This window comes from Lepisma saccharinum, chromosome 23 (genome assembly GCF_977018435.1).
Source record: "Lepisma saccharinum chromosome 23, izLepSacc3.1, whole genome shotgun sequence".
NCBI classification, from domain to species: Eukaryota; Metazoa; Arthropoda; class Insecta; order Zygentoma; family Lepismatidae; genus Lepisma; species Lepisma saccharinum.
Genome location: NC_139251.1, coordinates 53,804,205 through 53,830,849, shown reverse-complemented (window position 1 = coordinate 53,830,849; position 26,645 = coordinate 53,804,205). Strand labels below are relative to the sequence as shown.

The 26,645-nt window shown below is 36.7% G+C and overlaps 1 protein-coding gene across 1 annotated transcript in view; it reads right to left on the bottom strand.

Annotated features, from left to right (window-relative positions):
- The window catches only part of LOC146005345 (sialate O-acetylesterase-like), a 102,639-nt gene that overhangs the window by 66,658 nt on the left and 9,336 nt on the right, over positions 1 to 26,645 (bottom strand). The window contains exons 3-6 of the mRNA XM_083144532.1: positions 3,094 to 3,240; positions 1,809 to 1,888; positions 1,111 to 1,203; positions 10 to 148 (exon numbers count right to left, since the gene is read on the bottom strand). Coding sequence (XP_083000658.1) covers positions 10 to 148; positions 1,111 to 1,203; positions 1,809 to 1,888; positions 3,094 to 3,240 — 459 coding nt within the window. The remainder of the gene's footprint in view (positions 1 to 9; positions 149 to 1,110; positions 1,204 to 1,808; positions 1,889 to 3,093; positions 3,241 to 26,645) is intronic.

The following is a 26,645-nucleotide window of genomic DNA, read 5'->3' as shown; positions in this document are numbered from 1 at the left end:
TCATCTCACCTTCAGTAGGCCGTGTCCATTCAGTTTCAATGCTAGATAAATCTTCTATTTCTTGGTCTGCAGTCACTAGGGACGCGAAAAACAAACGTACGTCGCTGTACTGTAAGCCGTCTGCGATCTCTTCAGAGGCGTTGTAGATCTGTTAAGCATATATACAATGAAGGCACATAAATTCCAAAAAAATGTAATGTTTCTTGCGCTTTTATCTTCTTTCTTTATTTAACTAAACTGTAATAGGATTACCTTTTGTCATCTCCTGGAAGGGACAAAATAATAAGCTATGGAGTGCACGCAATAATTCAATTACAGATACTTATGAAAACAGGATGTAATTTTAGTTTTGTTTTTATTTTCGCTCTCTCGTGCCAAGAAACACACCACTGTCTCAAGATTCCTAAAATAGCTTTTTTCAATTCATGAAAAGCATTTCTTTTACATGTGATTAAAATTTCTTGTTAGTTGTTGTGGTTAAAATTGATTACACTAGACATTGTTCTGTTAATAATAGTAAAACTAGTAATATATTGTAATGAATCCTGGAATTATTTGAATTAATAGAATAATACCATGTTTCGAATATAGTATTTTACACTATAGCTTTGGGCGAGTCTTACGATTAAATCTTGACAAAATATTGTAAAAGGAAATTGTACGTCCTATGCATAGATATGGTCACATTATGTTCTCTTGTTATTCCAATGTAATATGGAATTAAAGCGCGCGTGTTCGTTTTTGTGTGTGTGTAAAGATATTACGTATTTTACTTTTTCTGTTATATTGATATTTAGTTATAGAAATCGCATCTTTTATGATCAATTGAAAAATGTAGTTAATTTCACTATGTAAAGCATGACAAATAAATAACAGGATATTTATAAATTATGAAAATGTCTATCATGTAAATAAAACATATCATATCCATAAATGTTGTTTGATGTACGCTGTACGCCTAGTCTTAAATACAGAATGGAGAAATTTACACCATGACTTTCTCAGTTTATAATAAGTATTAAAGTTATTTCTAATTCTAGTGTTTTATATCTTGAATACATTATACATGAAAACATTTAGTTACCTACAACGAAAATATTATCTACTTACATCACTCATTTTCATCTGCATGTTACTTTGGCCACTGCAAAGCCAAACATCTCCGAAGTATATGTCCTCCAAAACTATTGATTCTTGCTCACCCTATTAACGAAGGGAGAAAATTCAACATGGTAGAAAATGGGAAACTATTTAGTAGTACTGGTATAGACCAGTTAGTGGCAATGGTTCTACATAAGCATGTAATGTTAATTGGATATTAATCATTGCCTTGTGCTTCTAACTATGCTCATTCCAACAGTACTTTTTGAGAGAACACTTTTCTCTCCCTTTCAGGTGAACAAATTTCTTTTGGCGGTGGTGGGAATCGAACCTACGACAGACCTGTTATTTTACTTTTGTTGTTATTTTGCTTTCTAATTCACATATGAAATACGCTCAAAAATTTATAACCATCCTGTATTTGCCTTACAGAAGGCATGGTCAACTCGGGCACTCTTGTGCACTAACCAATACTACATGGCAAATCGAAATGTTGTTAAAATATCAGCTTAACTTCGAAAAATATTTCTTAAAAATATTGTTTAAAATTTATAAACTTACAACTAAGTTGTCTTCGGAATTTAAACAAATTGAATACTGGAAATTTCATAATAAAGTATGTACAAGAATAAACCGTTAAATTCACACGAAAACTTTGAGCACTACAAGTACAAACAGTAAAATACTTTAGAAGGAAGATTACGAACATTATTGTCCTGTTTGATAGTCAAAGTGTAAGGCCCTCCTTGATCGTGCGGTGAAAGTACTATGCTCCATATTCCCGCATCTGAAATGAAGAGAATGGATGCATTTATTTACTTGAAAGGACGATTAAAGATAAGTTAATAATTCTACCTCACACATTGACCTCCTACCTCCACACCAGAGAGAAATAGCTATTGACGATTTTGTAAGTTGTAACAGAACAGGCAAATATTTTCGGAATTGATCGTAAGTTCACAAACTATCCAAGCATCTCTATAAAAAATCACTTTACGAGTCGACGGATTGCACAGTGGTTAGGATCCCACCTTAAACTTTAGGTCCAGTCTCGATTATCCCAGTTGTGTATAAAGTGGACTTAAAACAACAATTAAAAAAAACTCTTACTGTTGCTCTATCATCTGGAACAAATGAAAGGTTGCTTGTTAATGTTTTAATTCACATATCAAATGCACTCAATTATTTATAACCACCCTGTATTTGCCTTACAGAAATCATGGGTAACTCATGTACAGAATCTACACACTGCACCTCATGGTCACCTACCTCGGTTCTCTCCGCCCAGCTTACAACGCTGGAGCAACCTTGCTATGTTGTAGTCGCAAGCGTGCATACAAGAGCGTTCTTCCACAAAACAGATGAGTTGCCCAGGTCTGCCATAGAAGGCCAGGGAGTTGTTTTTCGGGCACAATATTTTTTAAAACGTATGTACGAAAGGGGGCGTCTAATTCGACACAATGGGACTAAATAAATTCTCGTCCCCTGCGAAGAATGTCTGATATCGCTGTTTCGTATTGAAGTTAATGACACAGTTACAGAGAAACATTAACATGTCTTCTTAATGTATCCTGTTTCTATATTTTGCACAATACTGGAACTGTGGAACAAATAATGGAAATTTGCATTAGATATGCTAACCTTCTTCATCTTTGTTCACATTGACACTTATCAGCTGACAGCCGTGGCGGAGTGGTTAGCATATCGCGCTATGATCGCGAAGATGAAGATAAATGATGATATGATAAAATTGATGAAGGGACAGTTACAAAGAACACCTATGCGCAGGTTAGGATTCGAACCTGGGATCCCTGGCATCGTAGCGCGCTGTTTGCCTGGGAATGGGTGTTCTTTGTGAGCGACTCTCATCAATTTCACCATATCAACACTCAACTTTGCGATTAGTCAAAAGTGGCAGAAAAGCGAAGTAGAATTACCAAATAATTATAATACATTCAAACATATGGCTCCATAATGACATTCTCCACTTACCGTCTACTTGCGTGGTTTGCTCCTCTTGGTCTACATTGAGTGTAATGGAGGCTCCTGCCGCCCCGTGTCCCCAGACTTGCGACCTCTTGGGAGACATCTGCAGGACCATTCCAGAGTTATAATAAGATGCCACGGATAGAGAGGCATCTGAAATAGAAATATATATATGTAAATATACAGGTTTATACTTACACAAACCTTCAAGTTCAACTGGTAAAGAACATGGGCGAATTTTGGGGATTAACTGTATGTGTGCTTAGGGAATCCAAAAGTTGTCCATCCCATAAAAATAGCGTCCACCACTATTTTTGTAAATGACAGTAGTGTAAACCTATTGGTTCTAAGTAACCCTTGTAGGTGTGCCTAGTATTTAACCTCAGTTGTGACATATTTTGATGATTTTGATGATTTTTTTATGGATTTTATTGCGTTCGACGATGTTCTAGCCCTATTTTTTGCTCAATCACATTTTTGGAGCCTCATCTTTGTAGGTATGCCATGATCTTACGTGATATAACTTAACCTATTCACTATTTATAGCCTTTTACGGGTTAAAATAACCAACAAAGTGTAAAATGGTTGTTTCTATGTTATCCTTGTAGGTGGGCCTAGTATTTAACCTCAGTTGTGACATATTTTGATGATTTTGATGATTTTTTTGTTGATTTTATAGCATTTGACGATGTTCTAGCCCTATTTTTTTGCTCAATCTTATTTTGGGGCCTTATTTTTGTACGTGGGGGGCCCTCAACGTAAACGCCTACGATGTATTTGGGGGCCTCATTTTTTTTTGTAGGTGGGGGTTCTCAGCGTAAACGGCTACGATGTATTTTTTATGATGTGTGAGCCACCCCCCCCTTATCACGATGTATGTCGTGGCTTTTTTCCAATGGGTTCAATGCCCCCACTACTTTTGGAGGTCACAGTGGGAGGGGCTCGCAGTGTTGCCAACTTACTCCACAAAAATTTCACCATATGATATTTCACAGGCGAAGCTAACCTACAAATAGAAGTTGGCACTCCTCAGTATTGCCATAAATTTCTATAGTATAGTGATTTTTTTATGTGTGAAGAATGTTTGGATTTAAGGTCAGTAATTTTTATAGAATTATCCATTTTTTCTTGTATCTAAAACTGTTCAGTCACTCTTTCATTCTTGACATCATACACAAGAATTTTCTCTGCAATAAGAATGACGCTGCATAGAGTATCGGCAGGCAAGGTGTCATGGAACTCGCACACAATTTTGATGTTGGTACGATCGTTAACAACCACCTGCTTTCTCTTCGATGTGTTAATGACGAACATGGGTCTGCGAGCTATGAACTCATTGGGGTTGTAGTACACATCCACGTTGCCGGAGGTCACTCTCTTGTAAGCTGTGTATGCCTCGTACAGTTTCAGGTAGTCGTTGTTTGCAATGTTCAGGTTGTAGTTCTCACGCGGGAATATCTCGTTCCTAACATTTTTGAGGCAGATGTTCTTGATCTTGCAGTTGTCGAACTGGCTAGAATCTTTTTTTTGGTTGTTGTCCTTCCCCGTCTGGAAGAGCACGACCACAAACTCTGGCATATCGTACCGGGTGCTGTTAAACTGTGTGGTCACGTCAAATTCAAAATGGTTGCCGGAAGCAGGTTTCTGCACGCACTGGTAACCGTAAAATTGGATGGGTACTTGTGGATTCTTCAAAATGTCTGCTTTGTACTTGAGAGCGTAGTTAGTTTCGTATTCCGCTACGGGCATGCGCAGCTCCATGGACTGGATGATGCACTTGGCAGGATCGGGTAGTTCGTTGGGAAGTTCTGAACCGTCTGCACTCAAGGTGCTGTAACGCATCAGCGCATCGTTGTCGTTGGCGCTTCTGCGAAAAGTGACGCGCAAACCACCATTCCACATAATCTCTGTGTAGTCGGAGAAGAAGCCAGGAAGCAGGCGCATGGGAAACAGTACTGTGTGACATTGAGTTTTGATTTTTGTACCTGCTTCGAATCCCCCTGCCTGGTAGTATGCTGCATCGGTCTTGGAGAGTTTCAGTGTTCCCACAGCTGTAGAGGTAATCCCGGGGTAGTCAACCCTATCGATGACGGTGCCATGCTTTCTAACTTCCACCTGCGAGAATAAGTACGGCACAAAATTATCTACAAGTCTTAAATTTGCATTGGCAAGGAATGCTTCGCCGTTGTCTCTCTTCACAACATCAAACTTGATATACAAATCAGCTCTGTGAGGGTGAATGAACCCGTCTCCGACGTCCACGTCGTATTCTATCTCTCGATTCGTTTCATTGAGGTTGGAAAACGTGCGACGATTGGGTGGGAAGGACTGCAACTCGTAACTTTCGATTTTCTCCATAATGGTTATTTATTATATGTTAATCTCCACGATGGCAGTGGTCGTGGCTCCTGCAAAATCAACCACCTCTCCCTTCTCGTTGGTAATTGCCAATTCTATGTTGTCTATGCGATTACGAGATACAGGAAAGTATATCGGTGAGGAGGGTGTGTAGACAATTGGCTCCATGAACTCAGAGTTTGGTTTGAACGTAGCGATAATACCTGTTTGCTTGTGACTCCCTGGGATGCCGTCCGAGGATTTGGTGATCATACCTTCTGCCACATTGCAATGTATATTCAGAGTCTCGATGGCTAGAAATTTAGGAATGTTAGCACCGATGTGCTTAATGCCAAGTTCGAGCTTTGTGTTGTTCTCGAATCCCAAAAGCTCTCCGATGGTACCCAGGTCTACGGTTTTCGTGGCAGACACCAGTTCCACCCTGTGAGTTACAGAATTTTGCGACAGCAGTACACTTCTTGGCAATTGAGCCTGCAAGGTAGACAGATTGTACTGGCCAGGGGTGATGCTGATTTTTTCGCTGATTTTTTCAAAATCTAATTATTGGTATCATTTGAATCTAGTTTCAAAATTCAAGTACTAAGGAGTAATACTAACAAATGAAAATTATGTTAAAGAGGAAATAAATAGTAGACTTAATTCAGGAAATGCGTGTTACTTTTCTCTTCATAAACTTTTATCTTCTCGTATAATATCTAAGAAACTAAAATTTAAAATATACAAAACAGTAATATTACCTGTAGTATTATATAGCTGTGAAACGTGGTCCCTTACATTAAAAGTGGAAAATAAATTAAGGGTATTTGAAAATAAAATCCTTCGGGAAATATTTGGACCTAAAAAGGATGAGGAGACAGGTGAGCGAGAAGGTTACATAATTTAGAACTATATAATTGGTATTCCTGTCCAGATGTTACGTATTAGAATAATTAAATCAAGAAGACTTAGGTGAGCAGGTCATGTGGCACGAATGTTAGAAGAGAGAAGAGTTTACCTGTAGGACGCCCAAGACGAAGATGGAGGAATAACGTTGAGATGGACCTAAAGGAAATCTGGGAAACTTTTGGATTGATATTGCCCAGGATAGAGAGAGAGAGAGATGGATGATTTGTGTTGCTGCAGACATAAACCTTCGGGTTTCAGTATGCTAGAGAGTAAGTAAGTAATTGGTAGCCTTTGATACATTGGATCTGTCTACATCAAGAACATAATTATGAGTAATTTTATATTCAGCGTAAGGTGAAGCAGCCATCTAAAGATCAAATCTTTAACGGAAATACTACATCAAGTTTATCTTACAAATCGCCAAATTATCTTAACTAATTGTAATTCAATTGTTTCGAATCTGTAAGTGATAAATTATTCTTATTCTTATTTACATACTGTACATATGAATAGAGAAATCTATCATACTTAAATTCTCAACTATAGATGGCAGTTCCGTAGTAATTTATGAAATTCTAAGAGAGTATTAACAGTTGAGAGTAATTTCGATTCTGTTTCTCAGGAAAGTATTTTACAAAATATTGTACCTTGCACAGTAACAACAAATTTACAATTGATGAATATTTACTTTACATACATATACTTATTTGGAAGATTGCAGGATTATGACTTTCCATTCTTAATTTAAGTTAATTAACTAAAGAATAACACTGGTATTGAGAATAATATGTCATTTAAGACAATTTTTGTAGATAGTGCATTGTGGCTCCGGTTGCACTGCGCTTTTAGTATATATTATGATTGGTAATTCCCGCTGTAGTAATTTTTTCCCCTAAAGATAATGCCTCTTCTTCACTCGGTTGCCAATATGTTGCTGCCCAAATTTCAACTTAAACCTTTTCATAAATTGTCTGTGGTAAGTGGAAAAGACGTGCTTTTCACGGTCGACTTGTCGGTGGAGTACTGCATAGCGCGCCGGGCAGTGAGAGCGCGTCTGCCGGCATTTAGATCCAAAGCTGTACCCTGACCTTGGCACTGGACGCTTCAGTGCCTCAGTATCCTGATACCTAGTGCCCGGTTTGCATGTGTTTGTGAAGTGTTAAGTTGTTTACATATAGATATAATTAGTTTACATATTAATGGTGCTTTTATGCAGTTTAATAATGTCACGCTATTCGTTCAATTTAAAACATCAGAATTTCATGTACGACTCTTACGTCATTACCAATTCTTGCAGTGAAGTTAGAAGGTGTTTTGAAGCAGAATTCTCAGATGTCCCTCTTCCACGCAGACACTGTGCTCGAAAATTTATGAATAAGAAGCGAACTGTGAAACGGCGTATGCTTAATGAGGAGAAACTAGACGACGTTGGAGCACGATTGGAACATACTCCTCGCAAATCCCTCCGGTACCTTGCACAAGAATCAGACATTTTCATGACGTCTGCTTGGCGAGCTACCAAGATTTTAAACTTGAAGCCATACATTAGAAGAATTGAAAGAAAATATCAGGAAAATAAATTGAAGCAGAAGAGGAACTAATACCTGTTAGTGAAAATTTCCTTTAAAAATGTCGTAAATGTCTGGATGCAGGAGGATAACATTTCTAACACCTCTTGTAACAACTTACGTGCTCATTTTAATTGTAACTCAATGTAATTGCACGACCTTATTTCATTACACAGCTGGTTCCAGTTACGCGAATGTTGCTTCCAGTTTGCCGGCAGACGCCATCTCACTGACCGATGCGCTAGTAGCCGCTGCACGACTAACTCGACCGTGAAAGGCCTTGTATTATAACTTCGTTGTATCAAGTTGCTTGTGTCCGACGTCAGAGTCCTCACATGAGTATAAAATCATTTCATCCCGAGGCTGAGACTATCGCTTTCGTTTCTTTTTTTCTTTCTTTTCCAAAATTATTTCACGAAGTATTAATCTTGAGAAATCTTAATGCGGTTAATGGAAGTTTTCCCTCGTCGTCTTCTGAATCTTTGTGGGTGCATCGGCACTTTAGGCCTTTTTGCAATCTTCAATATATACGGGGAAATATCCACTTATCTCAAATGCTTACTGAATATCTAAAAAAAAAGTGTAAAAAGACCATTGGGAAAAATTACAAGTGCAAGGTTGCAAGGGGATCTGCACAAGACAAACACAACACATTAGAAAATAAGAGTATACTAATACCTCCCTCACAGACGTTGGAAGAGTCCGGCTCTTCGAAAAAACCTAAAAAACTAACTAACTCACTCACTCTCTAGCTTTCTGAAACCCGAAGGTTCATGGCTTTCCTGCAACACAGGCCTTCTATGTGTCCCTATCTTGAGAAAGATCTATCTACCTAAAAAAATTGACAAAATTCGGTCGGTAGGTTAAGCGCGAGAATGAAGGGAAAATAACACCCTAACATTTACTTGGAGTGTCTGAGAAAAAGAACGAATAAAATGCTTACACTTTATTAAGAATGAAGTAACGGATATAGAAATGCCAAAACCGTAGCTACATAGGAACATTATCTATTCTACCACAATAATGCACATACGCATAAATTAGCACTCAAATAAATATTTGGTAACATTATAGTATAAGGGAGACGGATTTCTTCAAATTTACAGGAGAAAGTGCTTACGGAAATCATTTTCTGTAGCGTCGAGGAAATTCGTGAATGTAGTTTTGGTCCATTTTCATGGGAATACATATTGTTTTCTGCGAAAATCTCTGTCCGACACGCTGTTTCTGCTGCCGCCATTTGCTTTCTGCACGAGAGCACAATGTTCCCGGTGTTAGATGACTTAAACCCCGTAGTCAGTGTTTCAACCCACGCCGTGTTATCGCTACAAGATGACGTGTCGAGGATGCGCCGTGAAGTTGTTGCCAGGTGTGGAAGATGCTGTTGAATTTTTAATTCAACACGCAATCTTGAAGGAAGAAGTGGAATGTGGAAAATGTGGAAATGCATGCAAACTGCACATTGGACAAGATGAGAAGTGGATGTACTACATCTGTTCGAATAGAGTCCAGGGACGTGGAAAGTTGAAATTCAAAAGAATTCCGTGTGGATTCAAACAAAATGCCCGAAACGGTACATTTATAGGAGGAAGTAAACTTCCTGTATCGAAGATTGTAATATTATGTAATATTTGGATATTTTTCCCCTTACCTAAGATGTTATCTCATACGATATGAACTGGACATGAGCCCAAACACCGTTGTGGACTGGTCGAACCACTGTAGGCAAGTGTGTGAGGAATGGGTAATTGCAAATTCATACCCAATAGGAGGTCACGGAGTCATTGTAGAAATTGATGAAGCAAAGTTTGGAAAATCAAAGAAATGTATCAATAGAAGGGCACGTCCTCTTGACGAACAGTGGGTTTTTGGAGGAATCGAGAGGGGAAACTCTACATTTTTTTTTCATGGTTCCTGTACAAAACCGAAGCGAAGAAACTCTGCTCTAAGTCGTCTGCACATTCATCCTTCCTGGAACAACTATAATATCCGATTGCTGGAAGGCATATGTCAACTTACAAGGAGCAGGCTACAGACACCTGAGAGTTAACCATAGTGTGGAGTTCATCGATACATCGGCAAGTGGACATATTCATCAAGAGAACCTGCAGCGAATGATGCAGTTCACTCTCAGAACATAGAAAGAATGTGGCGTAATGTTAGACATTCAATTTTAGTTTTTGGACGCAAGAAATATCACTTCACGGGCTACTTATCTGAGTACATCTTCAAGAGTAATTTTCCACTGGACAGAAGAATGCATGAATTTTTTTTAAACAAGCCGGTACCATGAAGTATATGTAACTTGTGACGTTCACAAGTCAATCATTTGCACGATTACATTTCGTTCATAAATATTTGAAACTAAAACGCGAAGGTGAAGATACAACTTCTATGGATCTATTCTATTAGTGAAATAACTGAGCAATATGCAGTTCACTATTATCTATATTTCCATTTTTAGTTACACACATTACCACATAATGACTATTGATTCTTGTTGCTATAGCAACTTTAGAATTCCAAATATCTCGTTTATACAGCGTATAGTGCAATAAATAACATAAAACATAATTAACGTTGTACAAAGTAATAATTATACATTTTTTAAACGTTAATATAAAGTGATTTGTATAATATGAAATTAATAGTTTCAATAAACATATAATTAATTATATTGTGAGGATCCACAGGACCGTCACAACATTCCCCTCCTCCGGAAAAATGAAAACTACGAAACAGCGAGGAAGAGTTTTCATTTAAAAATCAGTCAGATGTTTATCAACATAACTAAAACAAAGTTACAAATGCACAATATTATCTGACATTCGACAACTTGCACATAAACAGATTTGTGCTTAACAGGTAATAACATATCAGATCATAATAGAACATTCAATTGTACAAAATAATAAACAGAATGGTTTCCTTTTTCCAGTATCTACTCTCATAAATTTAATTTTCAGACAAGAGTTGATTTTCTTCCGAACAGTTAAACACTCGAAGATTTTGTAACGTTTTCAAATATTTTTGATATTCGTAAACCTTTCATAAAAGAAAATTGAAGTATAACATGTTCATGGGTTCAATTTTCGGCCATCAGATGGCGTCGCCCCTGATAGCTCTGCTTGTGCTGCCTCTAGTGGCAGATTCTGTACTAACGGGATTGCCGTAAACCTCGGCACACAGTCCGACACACTTCATCGCCAGGAACGAAACGGCACACAACCAGTTTTTGCTGTACTTACACCTCCTTCCTCGTCAGCGAGAGAGACGTGCCTAGCCATGTTCCGTGTCGAATAGAAGCCAGCGGCTCGCACCACTTGAGCAAATGTGACACTGCAAAAGGCCATAAGGACTACAAATGGAGCTTGGCGTCTTTTGTCTTTTGGACCGAACGTTTTGTTAGGTACGTAAACTCGTCGCTGTGGATTCTGGAATGCAAAAACACGTTGCCGTATTTTTCCTGTATTAATGTTCCGATTCATCTTACGTTAAGGCGATGAAACCTTTGCTTTTGACCCCTCCCCCTTTGTGTATTGAACTGAACAAGTGAACCAATGCCGGTTTACGTATATATGTATAAAAGGAATTCGAGCAGATACGTGTGTTGAACTTGAATTAAATTACGTTTGTGTTGAACTTGAATTAAATTACGTTTGGCCCTCATTGTCCAAATGCTTGTTCTTGCTAAAAGTCCGATGGACACGCGTAAATTAACCTCTGAGCAGGGGTAGACCAAATTAACGAACAGGCAAGTTCTGTTCTTCTATCCAGTAGAGCAACGTTTAACGTGTCAATTAACCTTTTTGCCGAATGACAAAAAAAAAAAAAATGGTAACTAATTGAACAGGAGTATGTGAAAGAGCATATAATCCTTCTTCGAACCCGCAAATTCTTGCAGAACTCTTATCTTTGTTACCCCCTCTTTTAACGGTAGCATTAGAAATGCCCCAGAATCAGAACAAGAATTGGAATATGCATGTATCTAAGGCATACTAGTCAAATGAAAAGGGAACTTATACTGGATATGAAACACGTACCAGAAAGGGGAGAAGAGTGATTACTGGTGGGGTTTTTATTGTGCTTACATTATTCATGTCTGTTGCAAATATTTATATATATAAAAGTGTATGTACTATTTATCAGTAATTGGCAGGTGGTTGAATGTTAGTATTGCAATAATGCACGCAGGTCGTCCTGGGAATTAACAAGCGTGGTAGTACGTCTATGAATATTGTATTTTTTTGCTTTTACAGATTTGATTGTTATTTTTGCACTCTTTTACAAGTCGTCTTGTTTTGACAAAATACGCAATAAATCTCAAAAATATTGTTATTTGAAATAGTATATTTTTGCTACCTGCATTTTGTCCATATGTCAGATTAAGACACAAATTAAATCTAAGCTGATCGTTGGGGGCATAGCAACGATATAACAAGGAGAGGGAATAACGTTAACTTAATTACGTAAACTAACAACTCGCAATGGAGAAAGCATAAAGGTGCCATTCATTGCCGGACCCTTCGACATATATATATAAATATATTTGTATTCTCTTACAGGGCCTTTGTCTCGTGCTTCTCGCAGATACTGCCCGTAAACTCCCACATTATCGCGTGAGAAGTACTACGCAAATTAATAATTTGTGATCTATAGTACGGGTCTTATTTTTCATTCTCAGTTGCTGTTGCCCGTAGCCGCTTCCAGTTTAAATATTGTGGGCAACCGCAACTGACCCCACTATACCATTACAATTTGAAAAGTTCACCTTGTCATAATATTGCTGGTTCATTGTGTAAAGAATTGCATTATTGTCCTTAATTTCCTTGACAAGGAATGGCCCAATATACAAGTTGAACAATTTATGAATCTGGCTGTTAATTTTAGAACTAACTTGCCTATTTTTTATCATAACCAAATCTCCTGTTTGAAGTTTGATCGACTTCAATGCATTCTTAATCTTTCTACTTCTTCTAGATTGTCTACAGTAGTCCTGATTTCTGCTAAAAACAATTTGCGTTTCCATGGAAAAGATTTAATTTGTTCTGGTCAGCCGATTTTTTCAAATATTGAGTCCTTCATATCTTCATGTAAGAAAAGTTCACTAGGAGATAATCCGGTAACTGAAGAGCATGAATGATTTAATAACTGAATAATAGAATTTATTTTTGGATACCAACTGGTGTGATTATCATTGCAGAATAATCGCAGTAACCTACCAATCTCCTTATTGTACCTCTCAATAGGATTAGATTTCGGATTATATGTAGTGGTAGTAATATGCTTAATTTTCCTTGAATCCATGTAGGCTTTCCACTCATTTGATGTAAATTGGCTTCCACAATCTGATAATAATACATTACATACAGGGTAATGTTTAAAATATTGTTCTTCAAAACGATTGAAAATTTCTCTGGCAGTCACTTTTCTTAACGGATAAATCATAACAAACTTTGACATAACGTCTACAATTGTGAGGAGATATTCATATCTACGTGATCTTGGTAATTTTCCGATTAAATCAATAGAGAGGAAATCGTGTGGTTGGTGAGAAACGACGTGATATTTATCTCTCCGCAACGGCCGACCTACAATCTTTGTTTGTGCACATTCTAAGCAATCTTTCAGGTAATTTCTAATTGATTTTCTCATGTACGGCCAAAAATATGCTCTTCTACAAGCTGTTAAAACCTTCTGATAACCAAAATGTCCATTTAAATCATGCATTTTGTGCAATACCAAAGGTATAAGCTCACGTGGCACTACAAGTTTACAAATTTCGTCTGAATTGGGTTTATAAAAAATAATTTTGTTGTGAATAAGATACTTTGAAAAGTCTTTATCAGTTGTACTATCTTCCAGGTGACAGATTATATTATTGCATTTTTCATCTGCTCGTTGAGCTTTTAACCAAATAGAAGAAGTATCATCTTGTGAATCTTCCACAATTACTTGATTGATATATAATTTATCATCAAGTACAGAATAAGTGGTACAAGGCGGAAATCTGCTCAACGTATCAGCAATATTATTCGAAACTCCTGGGACATAATATAACGTGAAATCAAAACACTGCAGTTTGAGAGCCCATCTCGTAAGACGAGAATTAAGTGATTGTGCAGTTTTAAGCCAAGACAACGACTTATGATCTGAATATAAGTTGAAATCAGTTCCTTTAAGATATATAGCAAATTTCTCCAGAGCAAATAATACAGCTAAACATTTCAATTCGTGTGTACTATATGTAATCTCTGCTCCTCTAAGAGAACGACTGCCGTATTGTATGACACGAATTTCATCATTATTAACTTGCCAAAGTACACAACCTAATCCTTTCTGGCTTGCATCAACAGAAACAGAAAACCTCAACTCAAAGTCGGGTTGACTTAATGATGGTGCTGAAATTAGAGCATTCTTTAATAACAAGAAAGCTTCTTGACACTGAGGTGTCCAATAAAATGGCACATTCTTGCGTAAAAGATGATATAATGGACTAGCGATATCTGAAAATCCATGTATAAAACGATTCCTCCAATTTGCCAGTCCTAAAAATTTGCGAAGTGACTTTTTGTTTTGAGGAACAGGAAACTGTAGAATAGCTGAGTCTTTATCATGATCGACCTTAATCTCGGAACCAGACACCACATGACCCAAAAACTTAATTTCCGTTTGGAAAAATTTGCATTTGGCAAATTTTATGGACATGTTCGTCATCTGCAATGTCTGTAGAACATAATCAAGATGTTCAAAATGTTTCTCTATTGTTGGGCTAAATATTAAAATGTCATCCACATATACGAGGGGCGATCAGGTTGCTCCGACCCTAACATAGAAGGAATGACGTTATGATTGATTTTTTATTTTGTTATTATTTAGTGATCCTTTGTATGCTTTCATTCTGATTTGCAAGTCGGAGTAGTGTACAGTTTTCTTTTTACAGGGGTATAACTGAGTGAAGTTGTGTCAATGTGCCAGAATGGAGAAAACTGAGGTGAGAGCGGTGATCAAATATTTTGTGAAGAAGAAGTGGACGGTATCCAAAATTCATGAGGACTTGGTGGATACACTAGGGGACACTGGTCCTTCATACAGTATGGTGAAGAGATGGTGTCGTGAGTTTAATTGTGGGAGAGAGTCGTGTGAGGATGAACATGCAGGTGGAGCACCAAAAACTGTCATGACGACCGAAAACATTAGCAAAGTCCACGATATCGTGCTGAAGGATCGTCGAGTCACTATCCGTCATGTTGCTGAGATGTGTGGCCTGTCATATGGCACTGTGCAAAACATAATTACCCAGGAATTGCAAATGAAAGAAATTGCTGGAAGATAGGTCCCTCGAAACCTCACCCCAGATCAGAAGCGTACCCGAGTGTGAAGCAAGTCTTTCACACACACTTCAACGAAACATCCTAGTATTTATCTTTGTCCAAATCTACTTACAGTTTGTTAAATTCAAAGAAAACTCGGACGTCACTATATATAATTTCAATATATTTTTCACTTATTGATCTATCTACTTTCTTTTGTTTTTCGTTGCTATGCTCAAAATATGTATAGAAATTTATACATCGCAATTTCACATTATCAATAATTAATTATACATCTTATTAATTCAACAACGTTTTGGAACATAACAAAATAGTAATTGATAACAACCTAAATATCATACTGCATGTTAAACACAAAATTAAACAATAAATAATAAATGAAATAAATGAACATCTTTGGGTCAGTCACAATACGCACCCCTTCCGGGTGAAAATTTTCGACTTATTTAAGATCTGTAAATATCGAAAATTTTACATTTAGTTACAAACTTGTGAACATTGCATTTTTAAATTACAACATAAATTATATTTTTTTCAAACAATATTAATTCAGTTCACTATGATCTCCGTGAATCAAACTTGACTGACATATTCTTAATTTTATTTTAGTTGCATGCATTCAGTACATTAAACTAAAGACAATATTCTTGAATGGAAACAATCATGAACATAAATTATTACATCTGAAATTGTATTGTCCGATGTAACTCTCAAAATCTTCAAACCTTCTTACTTCACTTCTTCACTAAATCTTGGATAATTTCTTAAGCAATAGTAATTTATAGATGTAGATAATACAGGACAGTCAAGAAATACTACATATGCACTTAGATATTCTGTTCTTCAAATCTTCCAATTCACTATCTCAGTTGGAAACTCCGTAATTATTCATATATAGCTACATGATTACTTATTTCCTTGACCAAATACATCAAGTTGTCAATTGAGTAGCAAGTAATAACATAATGCTGCGACTGTTTCTTCAAATATCATACTTATTTGCGCACACATAAACTTGTTAGACGAAGATAATCATCACATCGTCAGGGCATCCATGGCCTTTCATAAAAGTATTGTCTACATTTATTACTGTACTTTGTAGACACATCAATTCTCAAATAAAATACAACCTTTTAATTTAACATCTCACCGGAACTTGTGTTAAAGGTAAAGAACCTTGTACTTGATTTATTTGTGAAGTATTTTGTTCACGATTTGCCATTCTTGTAGAATCATAATTAATTTGTGATACCAAACTTGCTGCTTCAGGTTGAGAATTTAATGAATTTGAATTTGCAGGAAAACTCTGATATGGCATTGTATTATTATTAGCACTGCGATTTTCATTCCTGTAATAGAATCGCGATTGATTGAGCAAATTTTCATCATTAAATTGTCCTGTAGCTGAACGATAATTATCTTGCCTGTAATTATTTCGGAATTGTCCTCCGTTTCTACATCTGAAGCTATTATCATTGTTTTGTGCAGTAAAATTTCCATGATGTCCATAATTATTAGAGGTTCGCCTAAAATTGTTGAAATATCGACCTCGAAGATTGTTTCCCTGCCGATTTTTGTTACCTTGATTGATAACAGCATTGGCTTCTAACCCACTACTAGTTGGAGTCTGAGTACAAACACTAGTGTTCTTCGAACGTCGAACATTAACTTGCCGCACATTTAACTTGCCTCTATTTTGTTCCGAATTCTTAAAAACCTTTGGAATATTTTCACGTTCGTTGTCATCATTAGGAAGAGCAACAAGCCCCTTTCTACAAAATTTTATTACATCTAACCTTCTTAACATGCTAGTCAGTTGTTCTACTGAACGAATTTCGTGACAAGTAATGTGATTGGCAATATTATCAGGTAATTGGCTAAGTATTAACTGCACAACATCTATATCTTGAGAATTTTCAACCAAATTGCAATAACTGGAGTGAGTTTTTAAAGCAAAAGTCTCTAAACTGCCATGTACACTAGGATCGTATTTGCGATTCCTCAATACGGAGAGTTGTGATTGGATAACTTCCGAAGAAGCAAACTGATTAATGAATTCTTGTACAAACTGATCATAAGAATTAAAGTAATATTTATGAGTCCGAAACCAATAACCAGCTCTCCCAATGAAGCATTGTTGAATACTTTGCAGTTTCATTTCTGTTGACACTCCTACAACATTTAATATGTTATCCAGCTGCTCAATATATTCTCTCGCTGATTGTTGCTCTATCTTTCCCGAGAACTTAGGCAATTGAGATAATTCACTTAATTTTAAACGTCCACTTCTTGCATTTCCTTCTCCATTGCATGTATTTCTAGTTATAGGATGATCACTTCTTCCTCTCAAACTATACGGTCGATTATAGCAAATATGATTTGCTCCGTTTAACCCTGTGTTACTACAGTTATGCAATCTCGAACCATTTACAGAAGAATGAGGATCATCGTGATTGTTCGAAACTGAACATGGTACACTTGCATCACGATATATATTACTAACACAATCATTTTGTGGGTTAGTTTCTGATATTTGTGGGTTAAAATGTGGATTATTATGTACATTACTAACATTGTCATTATTCTTAGTAAACACAGAACTAGAAGTAGCATGTGCATTTGTACCAAACAGTTGATAGCAAGCATCAGTGTAGTTATATTTCTCAGCACCTAACTCTCGTTTTGGGAATGAACCTTCTGCGTCGTTACTTCGGAATTTCTTTACGGAAGTTTCGTCAGAGCTAGATCTTACAGATTTATTATTCTTGTGCTTCCAACGGACATGTTTACGAGCACGAGTGTTAGTAACATTCTTGTTACCGGAAACTTTCTTAGAAGAATCATCTGATACATCACTAGACGAAGTACTGAGTCCAATATCACACTGGGTTCTTCCATTCCGACATGTATTAGATTCTGTATTATCCACAACAATTGATTTTGTTCTACTATTACTATTTGTAACAACAGAATTACGAGCAGAGGAATTATGTGCAAAGGCTACGCTACCTTCATCATTATCGTTATAATTAACTTTGACTGTTAAATCCTTGCCATCAGTTTGAAGCTTTTTGATATTTTGTTCTATACCTTCAATATGGGAATTAAGCTGTTGGAACTTTTCTGTACAATGAGAAATATGCTTATGTACATCAGCATTAACATCGTTTTTACTTTCTAAAATAGTGACTCTAGACATGAGATCAACAATGTTAGAATTATAATTTGATTTGATATTATCTAAACTTTGATCATAATCATTAAACTTGTTATTAACATCCTTTAGACGTTCGTCACAATCAACAACGTGTTCTTTCAATAAGCCTGGTACATTTTCAAATTCAGATAGTTTGTCATCAACATTACTACATTTATTATCTAATACAGATTCAAGACGTGTAGTTGATTGTAAACACGCCGTACTTACCGCATCTATTTTGTCCTTAAATTCAGACATTAAAATATTGAGCCGATTGTTAACATGACTAATATCATGATTAACAGCTTCAAATTTAACATCAAGCTGTGAAGATAACTGTGTATGTGCACTAGATAATTCAGCTTGTTTTAAAGATATAACGTCGAGTTTAACCTGAATATTTTCATTAGACAGGTTTAATTCTGATCTAAGTTCTTGGTTAGACTGTTCAAACTGAGTCCTAAGTTCTTGATTAGACTGCTTAAGTTCTTGGTTAGACTGCTCAAACTGAATCCTAAGTTCTTGATTAGACTGCTCAAACTGAGTCCTAAGTTCTTGATTAGACTGCTTAAGTTCTTGGTTAGAACTTACAACAGCTAATTGTATGCTTCTAATGCTGTTTAGTATGTCACTTAAATTAGGATTTATGCTTTCCAAATAAGCCGGCAATTGATAAGGATCGTAACTTGGATCACATTTGTTACAACAGTATCTTTCCTTCGTTGTAGAATAAATTGTCCAATGTGTAACGGAAAGTTTCAAACATGATACATGATACCACGAATGACAATCAAAACATTGAACATGCCTCAGGTCATTATCGATTTTATCACAACAAGCCACTCCTTCAATCTTACCTGACTGTACATCACAAATGTCACCATCGTGAGAATTACTACTATTTAAGTAGGTTCCTTCATATGCAACATTAGACTTTAGCCTACGTGAATGTCTAGACTTAGTTTCTTTAGTTTTATCTGCCATGACTGCACAGAATAATAATAAACATAAATAAAATATTTAGGGTCGCCAATTTTGCCTTCGCAACATGTTAAACAAATTGCAACTCGAAGACAAAATAAAATTTTAAAAGTCTATAACTACCATTGCGCAAACTTCTCACCACGCATCAGAAGATTGTCCTTTCTTTTTCAATCCTGGCTGTAGGCGCCAAATTATTGAAGCAAGTCTTTCACACACACTTCAACGAAACATCCTAGTATTTATCTTTGTCCAAATCTACTTACAGTTTGTTAAATTCAAAGAAAACTCGGACGTCACTATATATAATTTCAATATATTTTTCACTTATTGATCTATCTACTTTCTTTTGTTTTTCGTTGCTATGCTCAAAATATGTATAGAAATTTATACATCGCAATTTCACATTATCAATAATTAATTATACATCTTATTAATTCAACAACGTTTTGGAACATAACAAAATAGTAATTGATAACAACCTAAATATCATACTGCATGTTAAACACAAAATTAAACAATAAATAATAAATGAAATAAATGAACATCTTTGGGTCAGTCACAAGTGCTCATCAGTCAAGAACTTCTTGACAAGTTTCGTGCTGATATAGACGATTTCCTTGCCCGATTTGTAACTATGGTTGAAACATGGGTCCATCACTTCAACTCAGAAACAAAATCACAAAGCATGGAGTGGAAACACCCACCTTCTCCACCAATGAAGAAGTTCAAGGTGCAAACGTCAGCCAAGAATGTGATGGCCTCAATTTTCTAGGACTGCAAGGGTGTCCTTCTTGTGGACTATCTACAAAGAGGCCTAACCATCACTGGCACATACTACAGTGATCTAATCAAGAAATTACGTGATTCCATGAAGAAAAAGAGGCGTGGGATGTTGACTCGCGGTGAGCTCCTTCACCAGGACAATGCACCTGTCCACACCTCACGCATTGCGAGGGCCGCTATTGCAGATTTATCGTTCGAATTCTTGCCGCACCCACCCTATTCCCCAGATTTGGTCCCCAGTGATTTCCATTTGTTCAAACATTTGAAGAATGATATTCGTGGGCAAAAATTTTCTGATGATTCTATGCATTGGAGTTGCAGGGGAGTATGTTGAAAAATAAAAAAAATTGGAACCCTATTGCCGCTCTTTCTATGTTAGGGTCAGAGCAACCTATTCGCCCCTCGTATCATCAGAAATGAATGAGTCTCTGGTCCAAACACCTTATTCATTCTCTCAACAAAAACAGAAACAGCTGATTTTATACCAAATGGCAAGTAACAAAGCACGTGCTGTCGTCCTCGATACGAAAAAGCTGTGTACTTATATGAGTCTTTCGTAAGTGGTATTTGAAAATATCCACAGGAGAGATCAATCGAAGAAAAATATCTTGCACCCTTAAAATGTTGAAGTAGCTCGTTTATAGGTTCAACATGGGTAAGTGGTGAAATTACATGTTGGTTTAGGCGACGAAAATCTACTACTGGACGCCACTCACCATTAGATTTTGGGACGATATGTACTGGGTTTACATAAGGCGAAGACATCTCTTTAATTATTCCCCAGGCCTTCCATTTCTCTAGTTCCCTTTCTAACGCTGCTCTTTTGGCGAACGGTACCGGATATATAGGTGCCTTGATTGGTTCCTTTGTGTCTAGTTCAATTTGATAAGGTTCTACGAGTGCAGATCGGGATCGATCAGAAAACAACCTATATATTCTATTCTTAGATTCTCAAGCTGAGACTGCTGCTCCGTGTTGAGTGATCCACACGACCGCACCTTCGTTGTGATCTGATCTAGAGAAACGATAAGTAAATTTTCTGCTGCTTTGACTATAGTAACTTCCTGCATCTGGCAGCGATCCCTATCAGTTGTGATTTTGCTAGAGTTAAATGGCTGAACCAATTCGGAACCAGTAGACGCCATCAAACTAATTTCGTTTCTTCTAAAATCGAGTACAGCTTTGTATTGCCTTAAAAATGGTATTCCGAGAATTAATTCAGCATGCAGTTGCTTCAATACGAACATCTCCAAAGTAAAAACTTCCGAGTTAATTGAAATACTTATAATCTTCCGACCAGCAACACGAAACTTCTGATGTCCTGCAAACGGCAATAACTTAAGTTGATCCACTGTATCCAGTTTGGCACTCGGAATAATTGATTTTATACTGCACCATAATTCATAACTGACTAAATTACACTGGCTTCCACTGTCGATGACACACTGTATCGTAATACCGCAAACTGTTCCTGTGATCAAAGGTTGATCAGTAATAGGAGTAGGTATACCAGTATCATTTAAAATCCAAGTAGGTTCATCTTCGTACCAATCTAATTGAAAACATATTGAAAGTGGATAACAATGATAAACTTCAGATAAAGCGGAATTACTTAATACAGCATACTGACAAGTTGTGCCTATATTATCACTACGATATGATTTAGACGGACCCTCCATTATGTTAGTGCGAGCAAACTGGTCCACGTTCACCCGCGACGTTCGTTTAATGTTGCTTCAGGGACAGAAGAAATGAACTGTTTACAAGAAGTTTCTCTTGGATCGAAAGGTGGAGCATTTTCATTTAATGGAGTATTCGCCACTGCAGTTGCATTGCAACTGTTTCCCGTTGACAACTGAGAAGAAGAATATCCGCAATTGGCACATACATTGCATGGTTGGAATGAGTGGAAATTATTGTTAGAGAACTGAGAGTTAGGACGCAGTGTAAATTGCTGTTGTTCTTGCTCGTTTCTGGCATTGAAACTGTTGCTCATAAATCTACCATTATTGTTGAAGTATCGTGAGCTTTGTGAACTTCTATTTTGTCGGAAATTTTGAGTTCCTTCACCATTACGCCTGTAACGATTATATGGTCTGTTAGTTAGGTTAGGTTTCCCAAAATTATTATTGCTATTAAATATCATCATCTTCTGACTGGAGTTTGATTGTTGGTTTCAGCAACAAATGGAACATCTGTACGTGGAATCTTAATTCTTTTATTTTCATCGCTAGAAGAAACAAAATGAACACTATCATTAGGTCTTACGTTACGTCTTGAACCTTGATTTCCATTAGGTTCATCATCGTTCACAAACGATGAACTTTTAGCAACATTTTGAACTCTCAGTTTTGCCCTTGCACTATTATTGTCGGTAAAACTTTTAGAATTATTACCATCATGTCGGAAATTTTTTCACGTACATTATCATGAACATTAAAACTCTTATTTGATCTTGAATTCACTAAATCCAATCTCGTTAGTAACGCAATTACATCATCCATTTTAACTAATCTAGCAGCTAATATTGTTTGTGCAATAGATGTGGGCAACTGATTGATTAAAATATCAATAACTTGTGCATCATTCGGACGATCAACTAAATTATAATATGCTGAATGCGTACGAATAGCAACTACTTCCATACTACTCGTCGATTTAGGATCATATTTACGACTTCTAAGTTCAGATAATTGAGCCTGAGTTAACGAATAAGACGTGTAGTGATTCAGAAATTCGTCAACAAACTGTTTGTACGATGTAAACGAATCGACATGAGTATTATACCAACCTTCTGCAGGTCCTTGAAAACAATTAGTAATACATTCAAGCCTTTGTATGTCAGGAACTTGCAGTAAGTCTAAGTAGGACGTTAAAGTTTTAATAAACTTACGTGGGCTTGATTGTTCAGGATCTCCAGAATATTTAGGAAGAACAGTAAGTTCATTCAATCTTACCAACCGTCGAGGTTCTTGAGTAAGCGAACGCATACAATTGTCAGGATAATCGCATCGATGATTCTGCGGATTTGCTGACTTTTGGTATACTTACCTCTTTCTTTCCTGACCAGAACCATCAGAATATAAAGAACGGGTTGATTGACATAACTTGTTAGTATTACTAGTTCTCACTCGATTATTTCTAGAACGTTTGTGTCTTTGTGAAGCAATGCGATTGTGTTCATCATCAGAAACATCACACGCTGAAGAATCAGATGATTTAGGAGAGGTTAGGTTCCGTGCAGGAATACCAGGTTGACAGTTACTATTCACATGAGAACTGTAAACTTGTGCAGGATTACTTGATTCAACATTAGTCGAAATATTAGATGTTAACTTAGTAATATTTTCCTCAAATGCTTCCACGCGCTTAGTTATTTCGTCCTTGCTCACAACGACTTCAAGTCTTTGAACTTGCCGAGACAACCCTGAAACATTGTTCTGGCATTCTGTAATCTGATCATTCAATCCAGCAAGTTTATCAGAATTCTCTGTACAAGTAGTGTTGACTTCCTCGATTTTCTCTGTTAGTCCTTGCACTTCTCTTTCCATTTCCTGATGTAATGAACGTGTTGCTAATTTGCAGGACTCGGCAACTTCAGCTAATTCCTTTCGTAACGATGTACTCAATTCGTGGAAGTCAAGCTTGAGTAGTTGCTGTGAATTTTGAATTTCATGTTGAGATTCCCTGATTTTTGTAAACTCAAACTGTTGAGATTCTTGAGTTTGCCTCATTTCTGTAAACTCAAGCTGTTGAGATTCTTGAGTTTGCCTCATTTTTGTAAACTGAAGCTGATGAGATTTCGTGAGTTTGCCTCATTTTTGTAAACTCAAGCTGATGAGACTCTTGAGTTTGCCTCATTTTTGTAAACTCAAGCTGATGAGACTCTTGAGTTTGCCTCATTTTTGTAAACTCAAGCTGTTGAGACTCTTGAGTTTGCCTCATTTTTGTAAACTCAAGCTGTTGAGACTCTTGAGTTTGCCTAATAGAATCTTGAGTTTCCCTAATTTTTGTAAATTCCATCTGTTGTGACTCGCTGATTTTCCTTAACTCTGCCAGCAGATCAAACATTTGAAAAGGAACATTACTTTGCCCTGTTGAAGTCTCTGCCAACACAGAAGGACGAATGTCAATTTCTTGAAAATTTTCTTGACTTCTTTTCCATTGCACAAAAGCTTCAATACTGAACGGATCATAAGATGGATCACAATCTGTACAGAAATAATTTTCATTTAACTGGTATAACTCCCAATGCTTATCGGACAAACCCAAACATTGTAAATGATACCAATGGCCACAATTTTCACAATCTACCAACCTTTCCTTATCGGGATCTTTGCAGCACTTCACCATATTCATGGCACCATTCTTATTTTGTGATTCATCAGGTTCATCACCACAATTGATAGATCTAGCTGTAAGACTTGTTTTGGATCTCAGATTATAAGGATTACTTGATGCGTACATAATATAAATTTAAGTAAAAACTAGATTCACGAGAACAATGGTGTAAGTTAACACGCAAAACACATCACTCAAGATCGTGCTGATAACGTTCCACAATACTGGACCACCAATTATACTGTGACGTTCACAAGTCAATCATTTGCACGATTACATTTCGTTCATAAATATTTGAAACTAAAACGCGAAGGTGAAGATACAACTTCTATGGGTCTATTCTATTAGTGAAATAACTGAGCAATATGCAGTTCACTATTACCTATATTTCCATTTTTAGTCACACACATTACCACATAATGACTATTGATTCTTGTTGCTATAGCAACGTTAGAATTCCAAATATCTCGTTTATACAGCGTATAGTGCAATAAATAACATAAAACATAATTAACGTTGTACAAAATAATAATTATACATTTTTAAACGTTAATATAAAGTGATTTGTATGATATGAAATTAATAGTTTCAATAAACATATAATTAATTATATTGTGAGGATCCACAGGACCGTCACAAACTATAGAATGTTGAAGCACGATTTATATTGTGATGAAACTGAAGTGATATAAGTAAGTAAAGAATTGAATTTTAATGTCATGAAGTGTTTTTAATTTTTTATGTATTTGTTAAACTATGCTTGCCTAACCTAACAACCTAACCTAACCTAATCTTACGTGAATGGTTTGCGAGGTATTAGCACAATTTGCGAGGTATTAGCATAATGGTATTTTTCGGTAAACAAGGTTGAAACTGCATAAATCGACAAAACACTCGCACAATGCGCCCTGAACCAGTACGCTATCGCCCGCCATAATGTGTTACAGAATCGAAACAACAAGTAACAGTATGTACTCGTAAATGTAAGAAATAGACATTATCTTAGTTAGAAATGCATTATTTCACCTTAGGAAATGTTCCGCATTCCAAAATAGTACGTTAGCAATGTAAGAAAGTCCGAAATATATGATTTATAGGTGTCTCACCCATACTATAATAGTACCAAATATTTCTATTTTCTGAACTCACGCAGTAAAGTTGTCAGTTCACAATCCTAGAATATTCAAAACAGAGGAAATTCACCAACTGATGGATACGCTTATGTTTAACTTCAGGCTAGATTCATTGTTTTACAGGAAGCATAGCAACGAATTTGTATAACAATTGGTTACATCATCATTCATCATTGTTAAAAAACTAAAGAAATAGCAATCCCAAAACAATGGTGCATGTATTTATAACATTACGAGGCGAAGTATATTGTGTCAAGGGCTGCGAAGCCAGAGATCCAAGGTTCGAATCCTGCCCGAGGTACGGATGTATCATTCAGTTTGCCCCAATCTTCAATTTCATTTGTTCATTGTTCAATCTCTGTCGAAAGGTTAATTGCGAAAAGTCTAAACATGTTTGACCATTAAGAATTTGAAACAGAGACCGTGTCCGAAATATGCAAGACCGTACTTGAAGCGAACATCCCCCGAGAATGGTCTCGCAGTTAGGTCTTGAAGTCGTGGATTGTAAGTGAAAGTCTTTCAAATTGCACTTCGACTGCAGTCCCAAACACGATCAGTATATGAAACTGAGGACACATTATTTTTCCCGCGTTTTAAACATTCGTATTTCACCATCATATTCCAATTTGAAATGTTTTCACACATACATTTCCACACATTAGAAGAAATTCAAACAACAACTTGCTGGCTTTCTATCTCCGTGATTTCAAACAAATAAACAACGAATGCAGGAGTAAAGTACTCAAGCCTGCAACGATGCGTGTCCCGCGTTGTGGTCTCCATTTCTCGCTTTCGAACTACACTAGGTTACGTCACTTACGACAACACCATACTTGAAGTCTGTTCTTTGTACAGTCACGGACACTTCTGGGTTGTAATGATCTCATTCACTTACAATGGAATCATTACAACCCAGAAGTGTCCATGACGGTACCTATCGTACAGTTTCATAGTGTGTGGCTGGGGAGGCCGA